Source organism: Microtus pennsylvanicus, chromosome X (assembly GCF_037038515.1).
Source record: "Microtus pennsylvanicus isolate mMicPen1 chromosome X, mMicPen1.hap1, whole genome shotgun sequence".
Taxonomy (NCBI): domain Eukaryota; kingdom Metazoa; phylum Chordata; class Mammalia; order Rodentia; family Cricetidae; genus Microtus; species Microtus pennsylvanicus.
In genome coordinates, this window is record NC_134601.1 from 4,208,210 (window position 1) to 4,219,898 (window position 11,689).

The 11,689-nt window shown below is 40.7% G+C and overlaps 1 protein-coding gene across 11 annotated transcripts in view; it reads left to right on the forward strand.

Moving 5' to 3' along the window:
- Slc9a6 (solute carrier family 9 member A6) overlaps nt 1-11,329 on the forward strand; it is a 69,788-nt gene extending 58,459 nt beyond the window's left edge. For all 11 annotated transcript variants that reach the window (XM_075958419.1, XM_075958411.1, XM_075958412.1 and 8 more), the window contains 3 exons: nt 2,393-2,472; nt 5,550-5,655; nt 8,696-11,329. In XM_075958419.1, the coding sequence (XP_075814534.1) occupies nt 2,393-2,472; nt 5,550-5,655; nt 8,696-8,968 (459 nt within the window). In that variant the 3' untranslated portion in view covers nt 8,969-11,329. The remainder of the gene's footprint in view (nt 1-2,392; nt 2,473-5,549; nt 5,656-8,695) is intronic.
- Nucleotides 11,330-11,689: the final 360 nt, after the last annotated feature.

The following is an 11,689-nucleotide window of genomic DNA, read 5'->3' on the forward strand; positions in this document are numbered from 1 at the left end:
TGAAAGAAGCCGTGGTATATTTTTCTACACTGTATGCTTTAAAAGAAAGCATTTACTCAGTTCATTTCCCAAGTGCTAATTTTGAGTGATGACTGTGTGCGTGTGTGCATGTGATATAGTAAGTTCTTGCTAATTTTGTGGTCAGAATCTTAAAGTAGAATTCCCTGGACAAACCAGATTATATACTTTTTCATCCTGCCAGGCTTTTGAGATAGTTCCAAGGGCTGCTTGTGTCTCAGTAGTGATTAAACATTACATTTGCACAGCCCTGTTACCCTTCACCATGAAGGAGAAAGAAGGGAAAGAGCCAGATAGGTGACTAGCAGTTGTGGCAAACAGAAAGAGTTTTCCATTGCTTTCTGAACCCCATGGGCAGACGTTAGCAAGATGGCCCAGTGGGTAAAGGTGCTTGCTGAAAAGCCTGACAGCCTGACTGACAGGAGGAGAGCTCATAAAGGTGGAATGAAAGAAGTGACTCCGCAAAGTTGTTCTCAGACCTCCGCATGCATACTGTGTGTGCACCCCCCCACACACACACACAGAGATGAAAGAGATACAATTGAGAAATGGAAACCCCATGGGCATCTCAATTGCATTGTTTACCAGTAATTGCTTATGTCCATTATGAGGCTTGAGGAACATTCTAGTCAGTATGAAGCTTAGGGGTACACAGTAGTTATATGGTAACTGTAGATGATTTGCTTTACAAGACGTGAAGGCAGGGCCAACGAGATGGCTCAGTGAGGGAAAGTGCTTGCTGAGCAAGTCTGGAAGTCCTGAGTTCAATCCCTGGAACAGATGCTGGAAGACAACAGTCTCTAATACACCAAATAAATAAATAAACAAAGAAATGAATAAATAAATAATAACAACAATAATACAATAGTAGTAGTAGTAAAAGTAGTAATAGTAATAACAATAAATTTAAAAAGAAGTGAAGGTAAAACTTTGAAAATGAGGCAGTTCCACGGATCAGAAGTATAGCTCACTGATAGAACGTGTAATTAGTTTGCACAAGGTCCTGGATTCCCTCCCCAGCAGCAAAAATTAAAGAAGAAAATAAGAAGTGAAGTCATGAGAAACTTAATGATATAAAAGCAAGTTCAGAAGTTCTTGCGTGCTTGTGAGCACATGCAATATTCTCAGATATTTTTATAGTATTTATGTATGTGTGGATTCAAGTTGAGGGGCAAAATAAACTGGGATTGAAAGGGCAGGAAAGAAACAAAACCTAGACTCTAAACTCTATGCCCTTAAAAAAGCCACAGAACCATGGAACATTAGTTCTGGAAAGGGCCTTGGTGAATCTGTATTGCTTGCATTTTATATGTGAAGAAACTTAGGCCCAGAGAAGGAAGGAGGTTTGCCCCAATAATTAATGTCAGTGAGCCAGGACTGGAGCTGGATAGCCTAACTGACTATGATCATCCCATATTACAAATGAGGGCATTTCATATTTTTGTAAGCTATTTTAGAAGCTGTCTTTTCGCTGGGTTAGTCTCCCTCCTAGTCAGTGAGTTCTGCCATAGCATTTCCTTGTTTTCATTTTGCCACTGTGTTCTGAGCATAGTAGCAACTTGAAAAGGCCAGTTATTTTTGAAGTCCATGGCACAGCTCTCCAAATATAGGGTGAGATGTTTTCTTCTGTAGGTGCCACTGCGTCGGCAGTGCAAGTCTTTCAGATTGAGGAGGGGAATTAGTGTGCACCGACTTTTCTTTAAGCTGTATGTGTGTTCGTGTGTGTGTTCACACATGGGTATGTATGCACGTGCCACAGTACATGTGGTCAGAGTCCAGCCTTGGGTATAGTAAAATAGGATCTCTTTGACGTTGATTGCTATGCACACCAGGCTTACTGGTCCATGAGCTTCTGGAAATTTTCCTGTCTTCACATCCTATCTCACTACTAATTAGCATTGGGGTTACAGAGAAGTGTTGCTATGCCTGGCTTCATGTAGGTTTTGAGAATTCGAACTTGGGTCTTCATGCTTGCATGACAAGTACTTTTGTCACAGAGACATCTCCTTAGGCCGCCACATTGATTTTTTTATATTTTTTGAAATTATAATTACATATTATTTCCCTGTTTCATTCTCCCTCTGGCCTCTCCCTTATATCCCGTCCTTGTTCTCCTTTTCAAATTCATGGCCTCCTTTTCTTGAATTGACTCCATGTTGATTTTTAAGTGGCGATATAATCATCAATTAGTAAGCTGCCTGAGTCAGAGATGCTTAGAAAAACATTGCAGTTTCCTACACAAGCCACCGAATGGCTAATGTTACCCGTGTTGGACACTATCTTTGGTGAAGTCTATTTCTGTTTCTACGAAGGAATGGCTCTAAATAAACCTGTCTGCATCTGTGGTATTGATTTATGTATCATCTGTCTGCAGGGTGTTCCTGAAAATGAAAGGAGAACTACCAAAGCAGAGAGTGCCTGGCTCTTTCGGATGTGGTACAACTTTGATCATAAGTATCCTTAATGATAAAAGACGCTGGTCCAGGCGTGGATAAGCACAGCTTAGTGAAACGATTCAGTGCGAGCATGGGTGCACCTGTGAGTGTCTGTGTGGGGAAAATGCTAGGGACGAACCCAGCAACTTATACATGCTAAGCATGTACTGAGCTACTCAGCTACAGCTGCAGCCCCGGAACAGCTCTTTTGCCTTCCTGAAGCATAAATATAAAACCTGGCTCTCTCCATAAGTGTAGAAATACATTCCCACCAATGAATTCCTTTGCAAACCCAGGGAACCAGTAGGCACTGGTTACAGTAACAACTGACTGTACGGAGAGAAATCCAGAGCCTAAATGACATAGCTAATTTTTTAGATATTGGTTTATTTGTTGAGTAAACTTTAGTATTTGATGTCCTTGAGATAATTTGGAGAATTCTGTGGGAGATTTGTCACTGTACTTGCTAGGGTGGAAGGAAGCCTTAGGGGAAAGCATGAGATGAAATGCACTTCTCTAGAAGCTGCCTTTCCCCTCTGAGTTAAGGGCAGAATGTCTTTTCTTCCTCAGCCTTTCTCAAGACCAAATATTCTCTTTTCAGAATGCCTTTGTGATCAAAAACCTTGTATGTTTAGGAAAAATACTCTTGCCCTCATGATTAGAAGCCACTGCTTACTATATTCTGTTTACTAGATTTTCACCTCCATTTCTGTAAGTACTTCAAATTAAATTACCATGTGCATACAAAAATCCAAGCATATCTGTGGCATTAAGGCTCCCATTAGGGAGTGAAGGCCAGGGTTTTTTAAATTGCTTAAAGATTATGTCATTACTTTTGGCTCCATTACCAGCATCTTGGATGTATGCCATTCCCATATCTCTTGGGGGTTTTTCATTCTTCCTATTTAACATTTTTTAGTTTTCTGGAATAAAACGTACATTTTCTACATTCACAAAATAATTTCAATGATTCCAGTTTATAAAAAGAACTTAGTTTCCTGTATAATCTTGTAGGAATAAACACCAAAAACTAAATTCTAGTCATTTTAATGCCCAGAGCCCTGATAGAATTAATTATCCATCAGTCTAGATTTTAGTTCCTTTATTTAGCCAGATTGTTACAATAGAGTTATAATTTAAATGCAATGACATATGTGAATCTTAAGAATACAGTTTAATGAATTGTGGCCATCTATCCCTGTGTACCTACTATCCATGCAAATATTTGTGTATTTATAGCATAGTAGAAGGTGCCCTGTGCTCTCTTGGGTCAGTGCCACCTTCCCTAGCATGTGCTACAGAGGAGTAACCCTGATTCCGAGTGCCATCAGCTTGAATTAGGTATAGCTGGTTTTGATTTTTATTGAAATGATCACATTTATTCTTTTTGTGTCTTTGTTCTTTCACTGACATCTGTGTAATTTATCCAGAAGGCTCTGCATAACCATAATTCAGTGAGCTGGGGTTCGGGTTTAGGGCATTGTGCATACTAGAGAAGCATTCTGCCTCAGTCCTTGTTTTGTTGTTAAAAGCCTCCCTAGTTTTCCCAGGCTAGCCTTAAACTTAGGATCCTCCTGTGCCTGCCTAGCCTCAAACTTATGATCTTCCTGTGTCTGCCTCCTGAGTGCTGGGCATACAAGCATGTTTCCTCATGCCCAGCCTTTTCTTTATTTCTCTAATAGGCACAGGGTTCTTTAGAATTTTCTTTTGGCAGATTGTTTGGTAATTTGATATAACAAGTCCCTGTTCAGTACTTACTACTAAGTAACAGAGCCTTGGTCATTTTTTTAACAGCATTCAAAGAATATATCATTTCTGTTGTTAGTGGCTTTGTGTAGGCAGAGTGTGTTTATAGAGGGAGCTTTAATCTTTACATAGACATTATTAATATAGGCACGTTTGAATGGTGTCCTTTAAGGATTTATTTTTATATGTATCGTGTGTGTATGGCTGTCAGGAGAAGGAATGTGCTCTGGAGATAGTGAACAAACTGCAGAAGTCGGTTCTCTCTTACCCTGTGGAGCCTGGGGCTGGGACTCAGCTTGCAGACTCGGCAGTGCCTTCACCCTCTGAGCCATCTTGCTAGCTTCAAACCTTGGTCTTTAAAATTGTTTTTGAGGTGAACTTGCTGTGTAGCCGTTTGTGTCCTTGAGTTTATATTCCTCCAAGCGTTGGGATCACAGCTGTGCACCACTGTCTAGCTAATAACTTTCGTGTGGTTTGCAGATTTCCCCCAGGGCCTAAAGCATGCTAGGCAAGTGCTCCACCTCTAAGCTACATGCCCCAGGATCTCATTTGATAATGTCCTTTCTCCATTCTTTTCCCTGTGTTTTCCTCTTTTTTCTAACAATTACCCTGAATTACCAAATCTGATGAAATGAGGATCTATGCTATAGGAGTTTATTACACATTGTTTGTTGTTGTTTTGTAAGTCTTGGGATTTTGTTTTCTTTCCTCTTTCACCTCCTTTGAGCTTCATAGGAAGCGAAGCAGCATGATACAGAAATTCAACCTAGAGCATTCAGATTCATCAGAATCCATAATAATGATCCAAGCCAGTTTATCAGTATATGCTACTGCAGTTTTTATTCTTCCCTCTGAACACCATCGTTCTTTACTTTAACTTTAATTTTCTTTAGTACCAAACTCAGGATGAATTTTTGTTTCTTCAGTCCCTAAAAGCAGAAAAGCAATGGGATGTCATGCAACAGGCTCACGAGTAAACGTCAGACTAGTATCGGCTAGCAGATATGTCCCCATTTCCTTAATTGTGTGAGCTCTCTGTGTGTCAGTGTCCCTGTCTGTGAAATGAAGATAGTGAAAAGGTCTCTCTTTGCTGTCAGTGCTGTAGTATGGCGGTAAGATGAGCTTGTACGTGGAAAGCCCTTTGTCGGCCTCTGAAGAGGTCGGCATGCTGTGGCAGTGCTCATTTTAAGGGGACTGTTTGGGGCTGAGGTGTAGTTTAGGGGCAAATACAGCACTTGCATAGCCCTGCAAGGCCCTGGGTTCGCTCCCCAACACCTCTGTAACAAGTTCCTCATTCTCTTCAATATGTAAAGAAATGAATGCACGCATCCCTTAACCGTGCCTGCGCAGCTATCTGAAGCCCCTGCTGACCCACAGTGGGCCTCCTCTCACTACCACTCTCCCAGCCTGCTGTGGGCCCATCGCCAGATGCCTCACCAGCCCCCAAGCATATGAAGTAAGTGGCATTTGTTTTATTAACTTACTGCTGTTGTCTTGAGACAGGTTCTAGCTATACAGGCCAGGCTGGCCTCAAACTGGGATTACAGGCATGCCCTACCTTGCTCCAGAGTAAGTGCTTTTTATGCACAAATCAAATTCTTTAGCAAGTTCAGTTTGGCTATTCTGAAGGTAAATTTCTGGGTTTTATTTTATTTTGGTTGGATTTCTTGGTCTTTGAGGTATAAAATCTATGAGAGGGAATGAAAGTATATTTTCTTCAAGTAGAAAATACACCGAAATATGTAAATAGCACTAACACATTTGAAAATAGACTAATTCCTTATCTTACAGCAGATGATTTTAGTAGGTCATCCTGTTTTCATTATTTTAATTTATTTGCAGTATGTGGCCTGACTTCAGCCGTGGGTGTGTATGTTTCTGTGCCTTCATTAGGCTCGTCACAGTTCAGTTGAAAGGATTCTCAAACAATTTTTTTTAGATTTCATTACGTTTATTTAAACTAAAAAATATGGTATTATGTAGATTTTCCTCCCACAGAAAGAAAATCGTAGTGAAATGGTATGCCATATCACACTGTGCTTTGCTGGACAGTTTTGATATCTGTTAAATACAAAAGATGCTCTGTGATTTAGTATCTATAACTTTGGGGTTTTAGGGGAGTGTATCCATGTCTGGTCCATGTAGCTGGAAGGCATAGACACAGCTAGACAGAACCTAGATTCCATATATTTTCCCTTTATCTACTAACGTGATTGATGATTTGGTAAATTTTAAACCAAGAAGAAAGTGAAAGTCGTGCTAACTAGTCTGGATTCTAAAATGTAAACACTTAATGGCATTGACTGGTCTTCCCTATTACAATGCCCACCAGTTTGGGCTGCGTTAATGTAACACTCAGAACCCTGCGTTAGTGGGAAGCTGCCATGCAGCAGTACAGTCCTTGCAGCTGATTGTGTTTCTCAGAGCAGATTCCGTGGGGCGTTGAGGAATAGTAGGCAGTATAAGGGTGGCGCCTGGGCCGGTAGCTGTGTTTGAAGTCACTGTACATTTGACAGATAGTGCTAGCAGTGTAGGGAGAACACTCTGTGCTGCTTTGACTCCCTCCTGTGTAGCCCAAGTATGGGTCTTTCCCATTGTATCACATGACTCTTCATAGTAGTGGTGTTGGTTCAGGCAGAGGCTTGGCTCTCAGACTCCAGAGACTCAATAACTTACATTATCTACAGCCCAAAGGTTCACAACTCTGTGTGGTGTGTGTGTGCGTGTGTGTGTGTGTGTGTGGTGTCCCAGGTGTGATGGCACATATTCATGATCCCATCTCTTGAGAGGTGGAGGCAGTTTCTAGAACCAGGAGTCCAAGCTCATCCTCAGATACACAGCAAGTTAGCTATTAGCTTGGGCTAAATTGAGACTCCGTCTCAACAATAACAAATAAGTCAACAAACAAAAACTTGTCTCCAACCACCATTAAAAACCCACAAACAAAAAGGAAACAAGTATGTGCCCTGTGGTATATGCCAATACAACACATCACCCTATGAGTTTCCTGGGGCTGCTGTGACAGACAAAGTGATGTATTTTACAGTTCTGAGGCTAGAAGTCTGAGGTTAAGATAGAGACAGGACTGCTTCCCTACAGGCCTCTTTCTTAGCATCTGATGCTTTGCTGTCAATCTCTGGCATTCCTTGACGTTTAGATGCTTAACCCTGGTCTGTGCCTTCATCACCTCTTGGTGTCATTTCTCTGTGAGTGTGTCCCTGTGCTATTTATGCTATTACAAACAGCACTTATGGTGACGGTGGTTTTCAATAAGCTTTTGCATTTTATTTTGCAAGTTTATTCAATGTTAGAAATTCTAAGTATGTAGAATTGATTTTAAGGGGATATTACTAGATCAAAAGGAATGTGCCTTTTACATTTCTTCAAGACCTCAAACTTAAAAGAAAACATTGATTAGAAAGTGCTAAAGAGCCCCCACTGACCTGCAAAGGAGCCACAAAGCTGTTTTAACTAAATGGCAGACACTAGTTAGGTTTGTTGTTACTAGTTAAATATTAGACAGGAAGTGATTTCAGCTGATGGGTGTCTATAGACTTGTTTTTTCAATTGACCTTTTTTATTTTAATCTCTGAGCATTTAAGGAAATTTCTAGCAATAGTAAATTTCTGATAACCAGAAACACAAACAGAGAAACAAATTTGCCAGTAGCTCCATTATAGAGTGCTTATGTTGAATGACATTCTAGATGTTTCTATACCTGCATATATGTTCTTTTCTTTGCCAAATGGACTATATATTATTGACCTCCCCATTTTATAGAATTGTATTAGGTATACTGTTTTGGAAACTTCTTTTCCATTAGAACAAAAGCTAATGAACCCGGAAAACAGCTATGTAGTGCAAGTTTCCATGTGTTCCCATGTGCCGTAATGTGTTGTGTGGCTGGAATAAGAAGTGCTTAGTCTTGTATCATAGCCTCATTTGTCTGTTCTCCTGCTCCCAGGTCCCAGACTTTTAAGATCCATGAGGGCAAGCTGATAATGTGCAAAAGCGAGTGCTACTTGCAAACAAAGGGCAAGACCCAGACACTGTGGGAGCACATGGGATGGACAGCTAGTCTAGAGCAGAAAAATCACAGGAGACTGCCAGGGAAAAGTCAGGAGAGGGGACTGGTGACTCGGAGGGGACAGAGGGGACAGCGTGCCTGATTGCCGGGAGGGAAGAGAAAGACAGTGGGATAGCTTGTCAGTGCTTCAGTCCACCCTGCAGGGCAAGAGGCTGCTCGAGTGGGGGCGCAGCTGGTTATGGGAGAGGAAGCCGAGAGCAACAAGTAACACTGTCTTTTAGTCAAGGGTAGGACTTAAAATTTTATACAGAATGCGCTGGGCTACCACCGAAGCATTTTAGGTAGAGGGTTGTCAGATCATCTCCTTTTGGAAATGATTCTCTGAAGAGCAGGTTTATCTTACCACCTTGCCTGGCTTTGATTCTTGTATTGTTTAACTACTCTTAAACTTTATATTGTTTGCATTTAGAACCAGGAGCAATTGAAAGATGATGACTCCGACCTTATTCTCAATGATGGTGATATCAGTTTGACATATGGGGATTCTACTGTGAATACTGACTCCGCAACAGCCAGTGCCCCAAGGAGATTTATGGGCAACAATTCTGAAGATGCCTTGGATCGGGAGCTTACATTTGGGGACCACGAACTAGTCATTCGTGGAACACGCCTGGTTCTTCCGATGGATGATTCTGAACCTGCGTTAAATTCATTAGATGATACAAGACACAGTCCAGCCTAAACTTTCTAATACTCACTTAGTGGTTTATAAACTTTGCACATGTGATTGTGAAGAAATGTGTACTACCTACAAGTCCTAGTGCATGTCTCTGAATGTGTAAGCTATATAAATGCTATTTATATGGCATAGAAGAATATAAATACTCTGTAGAAGGCAGATTGTCTGTTCTCTTTAAGTTTTGCTGGCTGCACTACATTGGCCAGATCTGTTTTAGAAAGTTATTTCCACAGTAATGTTGTGTGTTCTGTTAGTTTTATGTTTCAGTTAAAGTATAAAAAGTGACAGATTGACCCTTTCTTATATTTATCTGACACTTAACTGGAGTACTAAGTTCTTGTGATGTGAATTAATTTGTGTGTGGCAGGGAAGGGGGAGGGGAGGGGGAGGGAAGGGGGGGAGCTCTTATTCCCTCGGGAACCTAAGGAGGAGAGGTTCTTTTGTTGGAGAACTTTTGTTGATTGCTGCTGCCTTTGTCATGACTTCTTTCTTTCCCTTTTCTCTGGTGGCCCTTTGTGGTGCAAGGAGCTGATGGCATTTTGATCTCACCCGATTCAGGTTGGGGACTGAAGTGTGGGGGCTGTTTTTCCCCAATTGATGTAAAAGAACAGATTTCTTCACTACAGCACGTTGATGCTCTGAGAAAGAAGGCTACAAATGACCTCCAAGACCTTATTTCTTTTCTTTCACACCAAGATCATAGGAATTGCATCCAGCTGGCTTAGCCAAAGTATAGGTGTATATAGTTCAGGGCACTTGTTTCAGATTTGGGGGCACTGGAGCAAGTGGACACGGGGCATAAGATGGTGTTGGAGGTCTCTCTTCCCAAATATGTAAATATTCTATACCAGATAACTCGAAATAGAAAATGTAATTGCTGCTTCAATGTTGTTGTGTGTATAGTAAGCCTTGTCATCACAAGTTTTTATATCAACTTAAAACGCTGCTCTTCAGCAGCCAATCAGGAGCAAAATGGAAAAATTTTTAAACTTACAATGTGTAGTGGTCACTTGTTAGTCAGTAGTTGGTGTTAGAAGTTAATTCATGTTCTGTACTACAGCAAAGGCAGCTGTAAGAGAAACACAGTACTCTGCAGTGTCTTTGTGTAAAGTGGGTGTAGTTGTCTTCATTATCATGTGACTTTTTAATATTAGATGCCTAAGCTGCCATGTGTTATTTTTTGATAGTTTTCAAGGAAGAGCACAGAACAGCTTTTTATTTCATATTCATAGTATGAAAATGGTTTCTATTTTGTAATGCTGCAAATACCTAAAGGTACATTGAACACTTGGAAGGGGAATACTTCTTGATGCTGATTCTGACCTGTTTGTGATTCAGGAGAAAAAAAAATACAAATTTTGTGGATCCCCCGCCCCCCGGGTCTGAGTAGCTTTGCCTTAAATCTAATCCAATTAGAAAATTAATTACTTCTATGACATTCAAATTTTCCACTGAAAAATGCCCTTCCAAACAAAACATGCACTTACTCCCTATAAGGGTTCTGTGCCATTGTAAACACTCCTGGAGCTTTTAAAGGAATTCTATTGCTGTACCCTTCGTGGCAGCCTTGACTCGTGGCCATGTGTTATGTAGTGGTAGTGACTTTCCTGCTATGCAGGGCTCCTCCTGTGACGTGTACATTTTATATGATGTGTGGCTCTCCATGCAGTAAATAATTTCTTGTTAATGTATGTTTGGGGGAGGGGGTTGAATGTCAGCATCATTGACCCACACAGTTATTCAAGCTGTAAAAGGGTATACAGTAATTTAACTACTATCTTTTTATTCTATCAGGTTACTGAGCTCACATTATAAAAATGGCTATAAATACTGAGCATGAAAAATTATGTAACCTATCTCTTTCCGCATGCATAAGACTTCTCATTAAGGAACCTGATAACGCTCGAGTCCACTAAATCTGCCTTCAGTACTTTATCAAAGGGGAACCAAACTTGTGCTTACGTCTTCATCTGGAAGATTTTTCCCTCTCTCGTCTGTGCACACATCTCCATGCAACAAGAAAAGCACCTCTGTTAAGATTGCCGTTGGAATTAAAGACCTGAATGAACTTTGATGAAGTACAGTCTGAGGAACCATCATGCATGAGTGAATTGCTCTCTTGGACCTGTTTTTCTGTTGTTTGTGAAACCTACATGTTTGATTGACTTGAACATTGCATCTTTCAGAGTTCTTTTTTAAGATCTCTTGGCATTTATCCTGGTCTGTGTTTGGCAGTGTGCTGTTAAAGTACTAGACTTCTAATCTTTATGTGCTTTTTGTTTTCCCTTGGAGTACTTGGAAAGATGTTATAGTGGTTTCTTTTAGGAAAATCTGTCATTAAAAAAATTATAGCCTTGCAAATAACCACTCGCTGTTATTTGAGTCCCAGCTTATTCTAGAGAGACATAAGGAATGCTGACTTCATTTCTTTTTCTACCTATATACATACTGGAAAAGGGAGAGGACTGGAGTTTTAAAAAGCAACTTGACAGTACCTAACTTATGAGGTGGCAGAGTATAAGGCTGAATGTGTTTGCTCTTGGTCACAATCGGACCATTTAAGAAATACTGCTCAAAACCATCAAGTTCCATTATATTGATTTGTAGGCTGTTAGTGCAGTAGCGGAATGTGGTGAAAATAGTTGCATTGTACTGCAGGTGGGGCAGTTGCGGAACGGCAATTCCAAGTTTGCCTGCAGAGCAGAGCACAGCCACATCAATTGT